The 19,783-nt window shown below is 35.7% G+C and overlaps 1 protein-coding gene across 1 annotated transcript in view; it reads left to right on the top strand.

The window, feature by feature from the left end:
* The window catches only part of SOX6 (SRY-box transcription factor 6), a 262,705-nt gene extending 243,806 nt beyond the window's left edge, over nucleotides 1-18,899 (top strand). The window contains exons 15-17 of the mRNA XM_071558897.1: nucleotides 1,063-1,296; nucleotides 4,011-4,227; nucleotides 11,951-18,899. Of these exons, the coding sequence (XP_071414998.1) occupies nucleotides 1,063-1,296; nucleotides 4,011-4,227; nucleotides 11,951-12,254 (755 nt within the window). The 3' untranslated portion in view covers nucleotides 12,255-18,899. The remainder of the gene's footprint in view (nucleotides 1-1,062; nucleotides 1,297-4,010; nucleotides 4,228-11,950) is intronic.
* Nucleotides 18,900-19,783: the final 884 nt, after the last annotated feature.

Raw genomic sequence — 19,783 nt, forward strand, 5'->3', positions numbered from 1 at the left:
ATTTTCCTTGGGAGCTGTAATAGTGTACAAGAAAAAGAGGCTTATTGCTCTGCTAATTTGTTGTCAAGTATCTTGCTTTTTCAAGGTATTGATTTATATGAACAGTTCCATGAGGTCTAAGACCAAGTATGTCACTCTCCCCACTCCTTTTTCCTTTTTTATAACTAAGGTATAACTCTAAAAATGTATGTTTTCATCACAATTGGAAAAGCTTTATTTCTGATGCCTTGGTTACCTGTTTCTCTTACACTTCACATTCAACTCCGTAAACTCTAAGCCTCCTTGAAGCTTTGCTGTTTGTGGTCAAGAAACAGGTCTGGATGCATTAAAAAGAAAACAGTTACAGTTGTCATGTACAAGTTGAATTGATGGTGTATAAAGAGAGGGCACTGGGGTACATACAGGCACAGCAGGCATGAAGCTGGAGTGCTTGTCTCCTGCTCTGGAAGCTCCAGGATGCTGTGCATGTACCTATTGGATGTAGACAGGTTTATTACATAGATGTGATTGGATGCTCTAAGGCACATCCAAAATTCAAAAAAAGCAGATACAACTTTAATTTGTTTGGCTCCAAGTGTAATCAGGTCCATACAACTAGCAACATGTACCTGGTGTATTATGTAATTTATTTTATGAAATGTTTGAGATGTACTTCACCGCTGAAACAGCAAAGTCATTGCAAATGGCTTGTGTAAACAGCTCTGCATCAGTCTGGATTCTCAAGTGTGGCTTTTATGTGAGTTTTGTTGAGCACTCAGAGTATGTATCTTATGTTAAAGTCCCAAATGGAAACTTTGTCAAATCTACATACCTTAACTGGAGAAATACCAGTGCAATTTGTTTCCTTACTTTGATATTGAGTCATCTCAGATGGGCAAGACTGATCAGTTACACTGAAACCACTGGTTAGTTTATCTCCCTCTGTCTCGCTCTCTCATAAATCTGGCAGCAAAGAGACAGAGAGTAAAAGAGGCTGAAATAACCAGAGCAGTGAAAAGACTTGCATAATCCACATAATAATGTTTTGCATCCATCTTGTTTCTTCCTGCCCTGACGTTACAGGGAGTAAAGCAGTGAATGGCTCTGCCGCTAAACTACAGCAGTATTATTGTTGGCCAACAGGAGGTGCCACGGTGGCTGAAGCCCGGGTGTACCGGGACTCGCGGGGCCGTGCCAGCAGCGAGCCCCACATCAAGCGACCGATGAATGCCTTCATGGTCTGGGCCAAGGACGAGCGCCGGAAAATCCTCCAGGCCTTCCCTGACATGCACAACTCTAACATCAGCAAAATCCTAGGTAAGTGCAAGGCAATGGGCAATAAGTTGTGGTGTTCACTGAACTGAAGGCTCTGTTATGGCAGTGGCAACTGGTAGGAGTTAGGGATTCTGAGAGCTGTGGAAAGCTGAGATTATTGATATTGATGACATGAGGCACTTACTTCCATTTGGATATGCAACTTAAAAGGGCACGCAGTGATAGGACACAGGGGAATGGCTTCAAACTGAAAGACAGCAAATTTAAATTAGATATTAGGAAGAAATTCTTTGCTGTGGAGTTGGTGAGCCACTGGATCATGTTACCCAGAGAAACTGTGCATGTCCCATCCCTGGGAGTGTCCAAGGCCAGGCTAGACAGGGTTTTGAGCAACTTGGTCTAGTGGAAGGTGTCTCTGCCCTTCCAACCCAAACTGTTCTATAATTCTGTGAACTTCTCTAATTTTAGGATAAGTTTTTTTGTTCACTGAAATTGGAATTACAGAAACCTGTAGAAATGAAGACTCATGGGTTGTGTTCATTTTCATTCCCTTCCTTTACTCTTATTGCCCCTCCCCTAATGCCTTTTGTTCTCAACAGCAGTCACAATATGCTTTAAAACTTAACAGCATTCGAAAGCAATATTTTGTGAAATCTGTTGCAAGAGTACATCCTAATAAAGGGTCTAATTTCAAGATCCCATTAGGATGCACCTGACCTGCAATTCACCTGAATGCAAAATGGTACTCGCTAGAGTAAATAGTGGGAAACAGTTATTGAAGTACAAAATCAAAATCAGAGGTTTATGTCAGACAGTGCATTGACACAGGAAGAGCTCTGGCACAGTTCAAAAGAACTGTTTATGCATACATTCTCTCATGAAAAATCATGTTTTGTTCAAAATGTTTTAATGTTCAAAAAGCTAACTGCTAGAATCATGCAAATAATATTTTACTTAGGTAAAAGACATCATAGTTAATATTTAAATTGTATAGATTGGGACAATTGGGGAATATACCATGGATTATATTTTGCCACTGGGCAAATAAATGGACTCCTTTTTGAGAAGTTTTGATTTGCTATTTAAGGCCCCTCAGGAGAATTAGAAACATACGTGAGAATGAGTGGTGAAATGTTAAAACCTATATTTGCTTTCTGAGTCTTTGAAGTGGAAGACAGATTCCAAATGTAACTTGTAATAAATAAAAGTAAAAAGCAGGTTTCCTCTGTAATCATTATATTGTAAACTCTGAGTTCAAATACATTCTTAGCAAAGTTTGTTGCATTTTAGTTCAATCAGAAGCAAGAATACATACAAATAAGTGTTACTTTGTGCTAAGACTTTCAAAATCTAACTTAGTAGTTCTCATATTTTTGTCTACCATATAAGTGAGTTATATGAATAGCCTTTCAGTTTTGTATAAAACCTTCCCTGTTTCAGTGTTGGCAGCTGTAGGGAATCTATATTATTTGTGTGCATTCTGTGAAAAAAAACTATTAGGAGCATAGTAACTGTATTCATTAAAATGTAAACTTCCAGCATAAATATTTCAGAAGCGCCAGCAACTGAGTGTTTGTTAACCATGGAATTAACCTGTCAGAATCCACTCTGTCACAAATAAGTCTATGTCCATATAATATCTGTGCAACTTTTCCAAGACAATGAGAAAAGAGACTGAAATATTAGAACTGACACAGAGTATTGCTGGCTACAGATAATATTTATACAACTTTTCCATTTGTTGATGTATGAAAAATGTTGGTAAAAGAATAGCTTCCACCCACGTTTACCACAGCTGTAATAGTTTTATTCATCTAAAAGACACCAAAAAGCTATTTTCTGCATTTCATATTCTCTGTAAAAGAAATCTCCTATCTCTATTCAAGTGTTTAGATAGCTACTTATAAACAAATCAAGAGATTTGAATACTTTTTCCTCTTCCTGTGTTTAGTGTGTTAATTTTTAAACTTTTTTATTGGTGCAGCTTTCAGTGAGAGTTTACAGTACCTGAAGTGGTGTATATAATTACAATGTGCTTTCTGTTTCACTTTTTATCTTTTTAATGTATGTTTCTGGAATGTAACTTTCTCGATTCAGTTCTGTGTATTTATTACATCTGGCGAGAAGATAATATACATAATAGGATTCAAAATATGGTAAGGTGTCAATATTATAAGATTGGGAAATCTAAGACACTCAGACAGCCAGGGATTGCTTGTAATGTTGCTGAATCTATAAGGTTTGTTCCTTTTTTCCTTCCATATAGCAAGATATTAATATCTCTTAGCAGGAGTGTATAAACCAAATTCTCATAAAAATATCAAAGAAGCATGTATCCATCCCTAGGCAATGTGTTAGACTTTTAACAGTAAAAGTATGGCTGTAGATCTTCCTTAACCATCATACTGTGTATTGCATTACAGAGGTATGGAATTATTTGCAGATTAATTCTCATATCGTAAAAAATTAAATAGTCTTTTCCAGGCTGAGATTTTGAGACTTAACTATTGATTTTAAGTGAGCTTATTTAATAGAGATTTACATATGTTTGGTCTGCAGCAATATGTGAAAGTCAAGCTTCTTTTAAGGTATCTCAGGTTGTGCAAGCCAAAATATGTGCAGACTGATTTAAATTTAATACAGTTTATTCAATTAACTTAATTAAAATGTATTATGATGAAAAGACATGTTGAAATGTGTGTGTGTAAAGCTAAATCTGCTTTACTTGAGCACTCATAAGTATTTTGTGTTAATAGGATCTCGCTGGAAGTCCATGTCAAATCAAGAGAAACAACCTTATTATGAAGAGCAGGCACGACTAAGTAAAATCCACCTAGAAAAGTATCCTAATTACAAATACAAACCTCGACCAAAACGTACCTGCATTGTTGATGGAAAGAAATTGCGTATTGGTGAATACAAACAACTGATGAGGTCTCGAAGACAGGAGATGAGGCAGTTTTTTACCGTAGGGTGAGTACAATTGTTGTAATTATTTTCAAAGACAGAGCATGCTGTTTGAAACCAAATAGACTTACCTGTTTAAGTCACTGACTAATGTCATTTAGACGGTAAGGATTTGAACCAGTAAAACCTTATTAAAAACATGAGATGGAATATGGACCTATCAGCTTGCTACTGAATGCTGATTATGAGACTGATTGTGGAATTCTTTAAAGTCAAAAGAAGTTGTTTCCCATTAGCCTGAAAGGTTTGAATCATGTCTTTTGTGAGTTATTAGTAAGCTAATCCATTCTGGGTTAGTAATGACTCCAGGATCTTTTTGTAAATTAAGAAAAGAACAAAGAGAAAAACACAAAAGATTTTTCCTGTGTAGAATAAGGAGTCAGGGGAGGGGGGGAAAGGGAGAGGATTAATAGCAGTTGCACTAGGAACACACATGAATTTATGATATCATAGCATGAAGCTATTAGGAAACTTATTATATATAGAATTGTTAAAAACTATTTTTAAAAAATTAGTTTTAGGAACCCTTTCCAGTAGTGCATAGATAGAATGGGTAGATTTACAAGACAGAATATATGGCTTAAAAAGATCCTTGCCCAGTTTTAAAAACATTGTGTGTGGTTTTAGGAGTATTTCCTTTAGTGTTCAGCAGAGAAAGAAGCAGTATGAAAGATCTACAGGCCAAAGGTAACAGAAGTCCAGTGAAACAACTGCACCATAACTGATTTCTCTCTCCCATTTTTACGAATTAATCTGTGATGCTCAGTGCTCTAACACAATGTTTCTGGTGATTTACAAAGAGTCTAAAAGCTATCTCCAGTGCCAGCCTTTCCAAATTCACAATGTCCTGCTTATTTCTTTAATCACAATAGTCTCCTTTTGTTGGGTACTTCACTACCAGATAATTGACCTTGACATCGATTATGTGCCCTCATTTTTGGCTTGGGGTACAGAACTCCTGTTGCAGTCAATTATTTTGTGGCACAGTCTGCAACAATGTGGGCTCTTTCTTCAATCAGTAAATAGAAGTGGGTTTTGTATCTTGAAATAGGCTTCCAGTCTATAGTTATGATATTGTTTTTTATTCTTCAATCTAAGAGAAATTGTTTACTAATAGCCTTCCATCAAAATTGCACATAAAACTTTAAATAGAAATCTGAATTTATACATCACATCACATATTATATTCTAGCTTATGTCTTCCAAAGTAGATCGACAGACCAAATCACATCTAGACAAGAAATGCAAAAAAAAAGCCAAAACATCAGTCTAAATGATTTGAGAATTGTTTGCTAATTCAAAACAGTATTAAGTAGTATCATTTTACACATTATTAGTGGTGGAGAAATAGGGAGGTGAATATGGAGCATAGATTTAAGAAACTTCTAAAATTGTCTATTTAAAGGGTGATATTTCTATTAAATATGTATATAAAATGATAACTATTCAAAGTTAAACTGCTGGTGTAACCTAAATGTAACATCTTCCTCATACATCAAACAGTATGAGCACAAAGACTTTTACAATGGTCATCATTTTCATGAAAGTATTGGCTCTAGTTCCAATTTATGCTTTCTCCTTCACCATGATCTATCTGTGTTGAGGAAGTTTAAGAGTAGATTAACTTCATCAAGTTATATAATGATGTAGTGGACTTTACCAAAAACAGTGACTTTTAGTTATGCAAGTTAGGAAAAAGGGAGTATGAATTCTAATGGATGTATTCAATAAACATGAAATGACATCCATGTTGCTGTGAATTTAGATTTTGGTACTGAGGAATCACAAGTTGTGATTTAAAAAAATTATTTCATGCTTTTCTGTGACTTCCCACTGTTGTCCCAAATCCCATTTTCCCTAAAGAAAATTTTAAAACAAAAATATTGGAAGACATCAGGCAAAATTAGTCAAGAAACCAGACTAGAACAGATTTCTTGAACTGAAACACAAAACATAGAATCATTTGTCTCAGAAGAATAGTTTACTGAGTAATAAAAAGCAACACTTCATCCAAATCAGATTATAACTAAGTGAAACCTGGTAACTGAGCCCATTAACTTCCTAAACTTACTCTTCCTTGTGTTTAACATAAATATCACATAAAGCATCAGCTGGAACACTTTTCCTAACTGACCTCACACCCCCATAATTTTTCCACTGTTTTGATGGAATAGCATAAATCATCCTTCAGAACTGTAGACATGAGAATTGAGCTGGAGTTTCCATTTCAGAATGAAACAGAAGACAAATGCAGTTTTTCAGATTGAATACACTCTGTGTTTACAGTAAATATTTCAGTGTAAGACAGAGAACAAAAGCAAAAAAGAGACTCCAAAGAAATGTGCCAAGTGCTTCATGCTGCTTGAAGTACTGCTTGTTTTGTGGTTTGGTGTTGTTTTTGTTTGTTTGTTTGTTTTAAAGAAGAAACCAATTAAGTTGGGAGTGCATATGTCAAATGGCAACAAAATATTGTCACAGAATAAAAAGATAAATAGATGTGCGAAGAGTAAGACAAACATTTAAAACACAAAGTTAGAGGAAAGTGTAAAAATCAAGAAGAATAATATTTTTTCATACTTCTGTTTGCATTTTTCTTATAACAAATGCACATCGAAGTCCGAGGCAATCCAGTAAAGGCTAGTTCCTATTAGATTCCCTTGGGCAAGCCACTGGCTAACAGAGAATAACTGTGCTATGGGTACAACTAAGATACCCCCCCACCACTGACATGGAGTTTTACACTGCTTGGATTTCTGTGATGCAAAAAGCTCATACTGCTTACTTCAGTGAGCTGCAATCTTTGATAAATATTAGCAAGATGCACAAAAGGTGCTTATAATATAAAAACTAGTCAGCCTATAAAATAAAATATAAAAATAAGCTAATGAATGGCCAAGTTCTGTTCTGATTTTTGAAGAATTGAATGAGAGTGAAGATTTCTTGGAACAGATTTTGGAGGAAATTAATGTTTTGAGATAAATGTCATATATTTGATAGACCAGCACAAAAATCTAGGGACTGCCAAGTATTTTAAAGAACATAATAAAACTTAAAATGTGCACAGGCCTTCTATTGCAACCCTACATGAATGAATTTTGTTCTAAATGAGGCAGATAATATACTGAAATAATTCATGCTTAATGCAGAGTATATTAAAAAATTGCTGGTTTCAATCTAGTGGAAGCTGAATCTGAAGCCAGCTATGTCTTTAAAATAATGGAGTTATTTTTTATTGTAAAATTATTAATGGAAGTTGTGAATGGTAACTTCAGTATAAGTTAATCTCTGAACAGATTTCAAGTGATTTACAATTTGTCTTCACGGGTAGTTTTTTGTAATGCATAAATAACTGTGAACTAACAAAAGGATCATACATAAACCATAAATTCAGACATTTTAAGTTAAGGGTCTGTCTTTTGTTGCCTTGTCTTACAAAAATAATTCATCTCAGTCATTTTTATAGTCTAATACACTCTAAATACAAGTATATGCTATATACATTTCGCTAAAAATGATGTAAGCAGTAACTTTTTTTTTCTGGTGTTTTACCAGTGTAAGATATTTAGAATAAAGCCTTTATAGTGTTTATAACTATTGTACACACATAGTCTGAATGTTGCTAGACTACGGTTTTGAAAAAGGCTGTAATATTATACTCCTGTAGCTTGAACTTAAAGTAAGTACACAATGGGTGCTTTTGTGAGATTTACTGTTATTTCATTCCGTATGGGAATGTACGTTTCAGGGGTGGGTAGCACATAAGCATTTTCCTTAATGTAATCAATTTTTGCTTCAGTCTTTTAAGGACCTGTCAAAAAAATGGTTGGAAAGGCATCAGAAAACAATGGTAATTTGCCAATTTAAATGTTTGGATAGTTTTGCAAAAGTCAAAAGTGGAACTTACTCCAGGAAAATTCTAAGAATATTAATGCCACAAACTTGTGAGTATGTCAATTCATCTACAAATGTTCATGTTATCTCCATTTTTATATTTACCTAACTATTTTGGGCCAAATCTTTGGCCCCAGAATGGACAGACATATTAGCAATGCTGGCAGAGCAGAGTCGAGTGACCTCTAGTAATTGACCAAATAAGGATTTTTTTGTCAAAGTGGAGATGGTGGAGACAGGAGTGGTTCGAAGCCAGGGTAGGTAGCCGTATGTCACCATTCCTCACAGATCTGAAGAGATCAGAAGATTAATGTTGTATACTGGAAATCTTAACCAGGCAGAAAACATCCTTGCTTTAACCACATGCAACTGAGCTGAACTGTAACCTGTAGCTTGCAGTAAAGGTTCTGTGGTAAGCAAAACTCTAGCTAGAGACAGTGATTAAATGTGTAGAATTTACTGTTGTAAAAATACCGTTAACACAAATGCCTTTAACTGGCCAGAGTCATAGGTTAGAAACTCTAACTCTTCCTTTCAGGGTGAGTAGTGGGAATTTAAATAAATGCTCTGATTTCCACCCCCCTCTAGAATTTAATTTCTTAGGAAGTGATAACACTCATCTGCTGTAACATATGCCATCCATATAGTTTGTGATATCTTAAAATAAGGCTTTCTGGGATGTAATGTAGCAACTAGAGCAGAATTTACAGTGACAGCCTGATCAGCTCTAAATAATAACCCAGATATTAAATAAGAGATTGGTGTCCAGTTACTGGTGGTGTGTAGGTGCCAATGTGTAAGTGCTAGCAAATTTCTACTAGTGAATGGGTAGCAATTTGAGACCTTTTCCAATTAGGTGGTACAGTTACCACGTGTTTACAGTTCCACAGTGAGATATAGGCAATTTAATGTTATTACCCAGCCAGCAGCAGGCATGCACAGCACGTCTGATTTTTGTTTAACATGTAATAAAGGACTGCATTTGTAAATGCCAAACTCAGTAATCTTTTAACATTGCTGTTACACCAATCAAGTTCTTTGACTATTAGTTAATTTTATAGTTTCCCATGCATTTCGTGCAATCTCAAGTAAAATGTATCTCTGAAAAATCAGCCTCTTTATGCTCAGATGACCTGTTCCCTTTATACTTTGAAATGGGTGGTACCCGGACTGCTGTACCCAGCCCCATTGAAATGTGGATATGCAAAAGTGTTGTGCTGACTTAAGTATTTGAAAGAATGCCAGTATTTCTTAGCCTGTCCTTTAGGCCTTAACACTGTGAATCATTATTTTATCAAGATAACTCACAGCACTTTCTTAAACAGACATCTTGATTGTTCTTGCTGCTCTTAAAAGGGAAATTTACTTCTGAAAAAATGAAAGATGTTTTTGGAGAGAAGGAAGGGTAGAGGTAGATATTAGTGTTCTGATACTTCGTGTCATTTATAACACAAGAGAGGCTTGCACTCAATCATTCTTTGTGTTTCGTTCTATTCTGCACCTTCTGTTATAGGAGTTGTAAAATCTTTTCTCAAAACATCTTTTGGCATTAATATTATGGTGTTCTTTGATGAACAATTGGCCATGATGTGTTTTGTGACTATTTATTCTAAGAAATACTGGAAAAAGATTAGTACCCACAGTTGTTAGATGGGTTTCTTTTTCCCTTGCTTTGTGGAAACATTTACTAATGAGGACACTTTCTGTATCTAAAAGTTGTGAAGGAGATACATGTGGGTTTTTAGCAGTAATACTTTATACACCTGACAACATGGAATCCTAAACCAGAAATGTTCCCATGTGAAGTAGGTGTTCAATTTTATGGATAAAGTATTGAAAGATATTTGCAGAAAATCACTTGCAAGCAAATACATTGGCTGAAAATTGTTTTCACAGAACATTCATCAGACCATTTAAAAAGTGAAAATTTAGCGAAAAATCCCAAGCTGTTTGTAAATCATCTGCAAATCATCATTTGCAAACAGGAGTATAATGACTGTGTCAAATGAATTACTGCAATGTTTTTGCTTGCTGCTAGCCAGGTGTACCATACTTACACAACAGATGTTTGAATTTCTCAAGCTGTGCAGAGGCTTTAAGAGTCAGGCTAGCAGTACCAGCAATGATAGTGATACAAGCTATTTTAATGTTACCTTACATAGGGTTTTCATGTCTGTCTCCATTCCCAAACTGAAAGGACTTCAGTTGTCCAGTAATGCTGTACTGTGATACTTACCAAAATTAGAGTTTGATCAATGAACAATAAATACTCATCATTTAGGGTCTTGTCAATAAGCTTAATGTTATTTTGTACATTGATTTAGTCAATTATTAAGAATTTGTCTGGGAGCTTGGTTTATGAATCGTCCCTTTGAATTTAGTATAGAATGACACTGTGGTCAAGAATTTGAAGATTCATTAGACTACTCAATCATATCTGACATTGTTTCTCCTGCTAGGGTTCTATAATAGTTCACTGGGTCAATATTTCTCTAAAGAAGGGGAATACATTGAAATATATGATTCTTTAAATAGGTTATTCAAATAGGCATGTACGTTCAATAACCAGTCAATACTAAAACAGCATCTTCCAGGGCACTTAGATACGTATTTCTGGTACTGGGAGTATAATTATTGAGAGTTACATTTAAAGTACAGTGGAGATTCTCTGCCTTCAGACAAGTTATATCCCTTCTTTTTCTTTTAGCTTTACTAAAAGTAATGATCCAGAAGCAATATGAGAATATTTGTATAAGTATTTCAATATAGAAAGTACTTTATTAGTTAATTAACCTAGATATAAGAAGTAGATTTAGTTAATGTGTAACCAATAAGGGCTTGACCGTAGAAGAGGTTCAACAAACTGACCTTTTCTCATCAGAGCACTTGTATATACATATATTACTGTAAGAAGAGACATCACATCCCTTAGTACAACTTATATGTGCATGCTTACAGTAAAGCTTGTGCTGAATTTCTTGGCTGGCAGTGATATAAGTTGATTTTAGTTCATGTGTCGTATTGCTCCACTATGCTTAAAATTGCACAGACATGAAAAAAAACGTTACATCCTGCAAAGTTAGGTAAGATGTGTTAAAAGTAGAGGTAGTGCACGCTTAATTGAGTCTTCCCATGTATTTGCATTGTCAAAATAAATCAGATCTGACATTAAGTCTTCAGGAGGATGTCAGAATTTCTGTAGTCTGCCAGTACCATAGAAAAAAGAACATCTATTCTTTTTGTTGATTACTTTACTTCAAAAAAAAACAATCTTACACATTAAATCCTGAAAAGAAAATGGCATTCTGATCATGGATGTAAATAAAAATCAAAAGACAGCAATAAAATATCAAAAGTATTTCTAAATGTAGTAATTAACCTAGCACTTACATAGTAAATTACATACTTACAGTTAGACAATGCAACTTAGTCTTCTGTATGCCATTTTAGGTAATTGCAAGTAATCTTGAGGTCTTCTCATTAACAGAACCTCTTGTCATGAATTTGGAGAGGTCAGATTTTGCATACATGGTGTCTACAGTAGCAGCCAGGCATCACACAGGTCCAATTGTCCAAGTGCTGATTTACATTATAGTTGAAATAAACACATAAAATACATGAAAGAATCAATGTCCAATAGTTACTAAACATTTCACTCTCCAGGTGACCTTTGGGGGAGATAAGATGAACCAATACCATACAGCACCATCTGTGAGCCATGGAGGAATACATGCAGCCTTTCTGGGAAACCACCTGCTTTTCTTTCATATGAACTTGCAGAAGGTCTTCCCTCCTCTAAACACAGAAAATCACGTTTCCCTCTTGTTTTTCCTTCCAGACAACAGCCTCAAATTCCAATCACCACGGGAACGGGAGTTGTCTACCCTGGTGCTATTACCATGGCGACTACCACGCCATCACCTCAGATGACATCGGATTGCTCCAGCACCTCTGCCAGCCCTGAGCCCAGCATCCCCGTCATCCAGAGCACTTATAGCATGAAGACGGACAGCGGAAGCCTCGCTGGAAATGAAATGATAAATGGAGAGGATGAAATAGAAATGTATGAGGACTATGAGGATGATCCCAAATCAGACTATAGTAGTGAAAACGAAGCCCATGAGGCAGTCAGTGCCAACTGAGGAGTGTACACAGAATTAAGTACTCAGACTCTTTTGGGTTTTTTTGGGGTTTTTTTGAACAAAAGTTCTTAAAGAGCCTGCATGCATGTGTGGCTCCTCCAGTTACATCAGCAGAATGGTCTTAAATGTTTCTTATTGTGTGAGACAGATTGTTTCCCTAATTTTTCATGAACTTGGGTTTTTTTGTTCCTGTTTTGTTTTGTTTTTTAATTTAGATGAAGACATGAATTTCAGACATCAGGACTTGAAAACTTATATGAATCAATAGCTGTCTTACAAGTCTTACCTTTTGTCTTTTTCCGTTTGGATGCTGATAAAGGTTTAAGTTACTGTTTTAGATGGGGGTTTTACATTCTCACTCAGGTATGCTGTGCCAGCCTACAGGTTGTGAATGTGTTTTTATTCTGGATTATTTTAGAAAACAAAAACTGCAGATTTCATAGTGTGAAACAGAACAAGTCCACAAGTGTGCACATCTGTGCATCATAGCTCGTCTTTAAAAAATAGTCTCTGAATTCCATTTTTTTCCATATGTATAGCTGAACTTCTGATGTGCCAAACTTTTCATAACTTTTGAATCTTAGCATTAAAAAAAAAGTCTTAAAGGAGACACTGTAAAGTCTTAGACAATCCTTTGGCATCTTAAAAAAATTATATATAAAACCTAATTTTTTTCCAGAATATGGTGAAGTACTCAGGAATCTGGAGACAGGATACTCTTAAGTAGTGAATATGGTTGCCATAGTGCATGTGCCCAATTGCTTTTGCCTCTTGATGTGCCATTAGTGCAAAATTATAAGTAAGCACAAAAGAGCGATCACCAGCTATGGATGGGCCTGTCTTAGCAGTGTGAGGCCACCTCTGATTACATTCTCTACCCCTTTGCTTTTAACCCTTGCATTCAGTCTTAACATATTTTCTCTTAAATAATTTATTCATTCCAGAATGTCAAGGGTCCAAATACTTAATATTTATTTTTAAAAGTACAGTTGGTGGCATTACACTTACAATTCCTTACTAATATTTTAAAGAGTCCCTTCTTTCTCCTCCCCTAAATCACACAGGTATATGAAAATAAAAGTGCACCTGCTAAAAAAATGAACATGACTTTTATGAATGAGAAGTTCAGTTGTTCCTCTAATGCTGTATGTTCAAGGAGCACTTGGAAACACTGCTATGTGTAATGCAAAATAAAATGGGTACTTTTATATGTACTTAGAGTACAAATATTCCTAAAAAGTGGGTTTATAGTTATAAACCTCTATACTTAGACAGCATGGGCAGATGTAAAATCCGAACTGCATTTAGAGTCGACCATGAATTTTTAGGGCCTGAAGAATCCTGCAGTGAATCATGACTCGATACATCATGGTCCTGTTCCCACCTGAAGGAACTGTGTGAGACCTTAAGTATTTATGCAGTGATTTATATGTGAGACTCCTAGTGGGGGAGGGAAGGCCACCCAAATATCTAATTGCGAAGCTGGGAAAATGGTTCATCAAAAGTATTTATTGAATATCAATCATGTGGAAATGTGACTTATCACATGTTTGTCAAGTGCTTTGGGTTCTTTGGATGTGAGGTGCTATAGAAACTAAAATTTCTATTTGTATTACTTCTATGAACAATGCAATTACTGGAGAAAAGTGTGGGATATATATGAGAGAGTTATTCAGAGATTGAGAATCTATTAAAATTCAAAGAGAGAGGAGAAATTGCCTTTATTTTTTCCCCTCATACTCCACTCCTGTTCACAAATACATCACTGTATATATATATGCAGATCCAATGGGCCTAATGAATAAATGTGCTGAAGCTCCTCAAGTCTCTCAGCTTTTACTTTGAATTGGATGTGTTCAGCACATTGGTGATAAATTCAGGCTCAGGCTGAGAGGTACAAGTGGGTGTAGAGCAGCTTCTCTTGAAGTGTGTGAGCATCTTCCCACAGAGCTGCATAGGTTTAGTTTAGGGCCCAGACAACAAAAGAAATCTGATGTTAGTACTGGCTGTCCTTGTTCTAGCATCCTGTCCTGCAGAAATACTTGTGAGCTGCAATGACATGATGCTATGTGGAGAGGCATTTTCCTCATAGCCCCACTATTATCTATTTGATCAGAAACAGCCATTTTTGCCACTGTAGGAATCATATTTCAATGTGAGAGAACAACCTCCAAGACAAAGATGATTGTTCAGTTTACAGGACAATTTATAAAGATAATGGCATAGAAACACAATGGTCAAATTTCTCTGACCATTTAGTAATTTGGAACAAAACCCCTATATTTTTAATATTTATTTAAATGTGTTCTGAGTCTGTGTCTAATAAGCAATAAACTGGTCTAGCCAAGACTTTAAAGGCATGTGCTGTGTCATTAGCTGGTGAGCGTCCTCTTTAAGCTGGCTAAGGTACTGATAGAAAGTGATTTTTTTTTCTTATATTTGCTTGGGAATTTGAACTGATTTTAATACATTCAGCTCAGATTGGGGGGAGGACATCATTATTTCCTATGAAAGAAAAAATAAAAGGAGTATTTATTAATGTCTTACATGATTCTCCAGTTAAAAGTATCTCTCCTTCCCCCTGTGTCACTTTCTTACTCTCTTGCTCTTTTTTTTTTCTGGTTTTGTTGCATAGGTAGAATGCTGTATTGCTAGCATTGTATTTTATGTAATTATTTTTTTGCACAAAGGCAAACATTTAGATTAGTTGGTTAATTTTTTTTTTTCATTTTATGACCATACCAAAATAATATTCTGCAGGCTTGTGGAGAACAAAGGACTGTTCTTTAGGACTGAAACTTGATTTTGCTTGTAGTACAAAAAAAACACACACTCACAGATGTTGTTTCGTAAGTGTTATAAGCACTGGATATAAATGGTATTTTTTATCACTTCTGACTAATGTGAAACTGTTGTACGAAAACTACATGAACAAAAGTCATCTGTTTCGACTCGTGTGGGCCTGCCTCACAGTTGCCGGATTTGAGTCATTTTTATGTCTTGTTATTTCATTTATTTATGCAAAATACATGTATGTATGAACACTTTGTTTTAGCTCCAGCCCTGCCTCAGTGCTGATGCTCTCTATGTTATAGCTACATTCTTGAAAATGACTGGCTGTTCAGGAATTGCCAGCTGGTAAAAATTGCATTTACTGGCTGGGGGAGTAGGAGGAACAGATTTGAATCTGAATTGTGCCTATGAGCATGTTATTCTATTTATTAGCCGACATTGGCTCTAAAATGTCAGTAGAAATCAAGGAAGGACAATCATAAGGATAAACCCCAACATTTTTACTTTATTAATTGGAGCTCAAAACAAAGTTTTTGATGAATTTACCATCTCATTTTAGATTTTTTTTAAAGTTGTGTAAATATAACATAGGAAATAGAATTTTATTTTTTGTTCATGGATACTTAGTGAAGTATAAGTTATGTATTTACTTTTGTTCTATATCAGTGTATGTTGGTCCATATTAAATGCTGACAAGTCACTGTACCTCATGTAGATGCTGAATTTACACCCGCAGTGTGAGCACAGTATTGTGGACCTGTAGCTGGGACAGCAAGATGCCTCACTTGTGCTCTCTCTGATTTTTAATAGCATATTCCACAAGGAGGAAATACTTTCTTCTTCTTTACAAAGCTGATACATTAAACATGCCAAATTTCTGATACATTTGATAGGAAACACAGTCTTCTGAATCTAAGTAAAACTGATGGCATATTTTACTTCTTAACAAGAATGGCATTTGGAAGTCAAAAGCGTATCCCTGGAAAGATTAAAATGCTGAAATGGCCCTTGCAATGCAGGCAGGACTCAATAATACCGCAAGTTTATGTTTTATAATCACTTAATCATGTTATTGTCATATTAGGCTATAAGACCTGGGGAAATTGTTCACACAACACATGAAGAGGACCCATGGAATCATCTTTTAAGCACCGTGTTTGAGGTCCCTTGATAATGGACTGAAAAAAATAACAACTCCATTCAGGAGCACAAATATAGTAATACTATTTTCTCTGTGAACAGACCATTTATTTAATTAATAGATACAATATATTTTCTTTTGGAAAATTATACAATACTTATTTTCAAGAGAAGAACACTCCCAAAACAGTCAGTCTGATACCAACTAGAATAGTTCACTACATATTTTTTAAAAATGGAGGATGAAGGTCATAATGAAAACAGAACTGCTTTCCAGGGTTCAGGTTTACATGGAGAAAAAAATTATGAATTGGCCCAGTTCTGGTCTGCCTGTATGTTTGGCCATCACCATTGAGCTTGTGAAAACATGTGCTGAGAATTCACAGGATCACAATGTGCTCCTATATCAGTGTACTCAGGGGCAGTGCAAGTCCGGGGGACGGTAAAAGATGGGGTTACTCTGGGATGGGAACGCAAAACAAACAGTAACATTAGTCCCATCAAACACAATACCCTGTGCAAAGTGTGCATCAGTCAGCTGTGGGCAGTTCCTTCTTCAAATAAGTACAATGCAACCACATCCCAATGCCATCTAATCTCTCCAGGCTGCCTTTTTGGTTTTGTTTTTTGGTCGTATCAAAGGCATGGCATTTCAAAATCATCTCCTAGCAAAACATACTACAAGACTAAGGGCCCATCCTCCCACAGCAAAACACTTGTCAGCCTGCTTAATATTAAGCATATTAGTACTTCTGTGGTGGCCCTGAGGACCAGTAAAGCATTGGCGCTAAGCAGAGTGAACTTTGCGAGACAGAGCCACAGTATGAACAACTGCACTGGAGATGCAGCCAGCAGAATGTATGATAGAGTTCTTCTTCTTTTTATGAGAAGTTCGTGAATGGGTTTGGACCCTTGGTGTTTTGCATGCTTTTTAAAGATTCAAGTTGTCACTTAGGCATGTTCTTTTAAAAGAATAATACTATATGACCTTATTTCATCTTTCACAAAACACTTAACTCTTTTTCCTTTAAAAAAACTTCTCCTAAACCTTTTTTTTTTGATACAACACATTAGAATCCGTGATTTTTCTCAGATCAAGAAACATTTTTTGATACACTGTAATGTCCTGCTACAGAAGAAAAAAACAATGTATATGCAAAAACATTTCGTTTTAATCCAACGCCCTTTTTAACTACCAGATATGTTGGAAAAGGTGACAAAGAAGTATTCTGAGGTTTCACATGCTAGGTAAAAAGGGGGTGGGGTGGTGTGAACTGGGCTAAAGGAAAACTTATCAAATTGGTATTTATGGCAATATGAAAGCTATAAAGCAACTTAGTGACATGGCTTGCTTTGTAATTTCCGCTTTCTAAAAACCACAAGTGAGGTCCTTGGTGCTCTTGGAGTATGGGGAATGTGCAAATATTTAACTGTTTGTATGCTGCACATTGCAGACCCGCTAGTGTGCATTCTCCGTTTGTCTTCCTTTGTCATTTGTGTTTTGCTTTCCAGAAAGCAATAGTTTTTTTCTTGTACTCTTTTTCAGCTTGTAGCAAACTAGAATGCTTAGCGTTTATGTTCATTCATTATGTATTTCCCATGTAAAAATTTTTTTATTACATTAAGACAAGCTTATAAGCTGTTACTACATAACTTATCTTACTGTAACTCTTATTTCCTGACATTGTAATTTGTTTGTGATGTATATTGTGAGATTGTACTCTATGTTAATTTAATCAGCACAATTCACTGACATGCTGGACTGACATGCTAGCTGCTGTTTCAAATTGTAAAGTTTGTGTAGAGCTGTTGGGACAACTGAGACTCTCTTGTCAAGGTACTATGCTTTGATTCCTATAGCAACACTGTGGGTGCAGTTCTTAATAGCGAAGGCTGCTTGTTGAACACCCACTGGCTAACTTAATGGGCAGGTTTTCTTTGTAGAAATTCTATATACAATGCAGGTACCTACCTGGGCCCATGGCCAGGAATTATTTGGGCGTTTAGAGGAAAAACTAGTGTCTATTGCTGCTTTGAATATGTTTTAAAGTCTGAAAATGTAAATAGTTTATCAAAAAAATCTTGTACAGTCCAGTGTAAAGTTTTTAAATGAACCTAAAGGTTGCCATCACATCTCACACTCTCCTCTTGATACAGTAAATAAAGAGAAAGAAAGAAGTTTGCTAAGGATACTGATTGAAAAAAAAAAATCTTTTCTCAGATTAAAGAAGAGAATAGTTATTCTTAGCTCTGCTTCATTGCATAAACAGACTTTTTGGATTTTGTTGTGCAGTATTGACGTGAGGTAAATTAAATATTAAATAATCTTTCAGTGGTACTTTTAAGAGTCTTCTCCTCCTCTGCCTCAGTTATTAATGGAAAAGACAAAATTGAAAGACACTGTCCATATACAGTATGTTCTGGTGTATGTTGGCACCTTACCTACATGTTTCGGGTGGGAGGGATTTTTTAAAATTTTCTTTTTTTTTTTTTTTTGCACAAGGTGCTTTCCTGATATGTTAAACATGTCATCCTTGGGTGATACAGTATATGCCATGATAGGGGTTTAGACCCCTCAGGGGAGTGTCTATAAGACTGCCTATTTATGCTCATTTACCTCAAGACTGTCTTCTCTACCCTTAATCTATTCACCATCACTCCATCTTTTGTACTGCTGTTGACACTTACAAATTAAAGATAAATTTTGTTTTATGACATGTGTGTGTCTTCTTCTATGCATCCCTTATTGTGCCTTTGAAGTTAGTGTTAAAGACTGACTATGATGAGTTGACCATGAATTAAGCCTGTTCAGATGGCCTCCTTTAAATGTAGCAACTGAATTTTCCAGCTCTTACATTTTCCCTGTGTCTTTCCAGTCTATGAAGGCATTTGTCAGCCTCTGAAATCCATTAACACCGTATGCTGTTAAAAGACATGCATGATAACCAACCTAATTTAATTCTATTCACTAAATACTGTCAATTTTGTGTGCAGGAAGTGCTGTTGGTAGCAACATAATCTCAGAAGGATTTTTACTGAGTAGAGATTGGACAAAATAGTTCTCATGTTTCTTTTTATTTGCCTTCTCCTTTTCCTCTGCATATAACATTAAACAAACTAAAGTTGACAACAAAAAAGCCTATAGTTGCCATATTACCATGTCTATAAACTCTGCCTTTTGTGTATTATGATTGGCTTCTGATTTAGTAATTAGTCATGGTTCTCATAAGAAAATAATAAATTACATTGAAGTGTACTTTAACAAAACTGTAACAGAACATGTTGATTGTACATTACATCAGATTTCAGTCAAGTTTCAGTTATGGCATAAACCACCCTGAAACATCTGAGTGAGACAGTGTGGTATTTGTAGTTAGGCCTTTTGGTAGGCTTCAGTTTAGCAGATAGTCTTACATAGATTAGGACAGACAGGTGTCACCAGACAAGCAACCAAAGAATTATTTCATACCAGATGACACAAACTGGGATACAGTAAAGTAGGACGAATTCTCTCAGATCCTTATGGCTGCTTGTCTGGGAAAGATGTATCTGTTGTTTTCCTGGACCAGACCCTACCGTTGTTTGCTGCTATAATA

This window comes from Pithys albifrons, chromosome 6 (genome assembly GCF_047495875.1).
Source record: "Pithys albifrons albifrons isolate INPA30051 chromosome 6, PitAlb_v1, whole genome shotgun sequence".
NCBI lineage: Eukaryota > Metazoa > Chordata > Aves > Passeriformes > Thamnophilidae > Pithys > Pithys albifrons.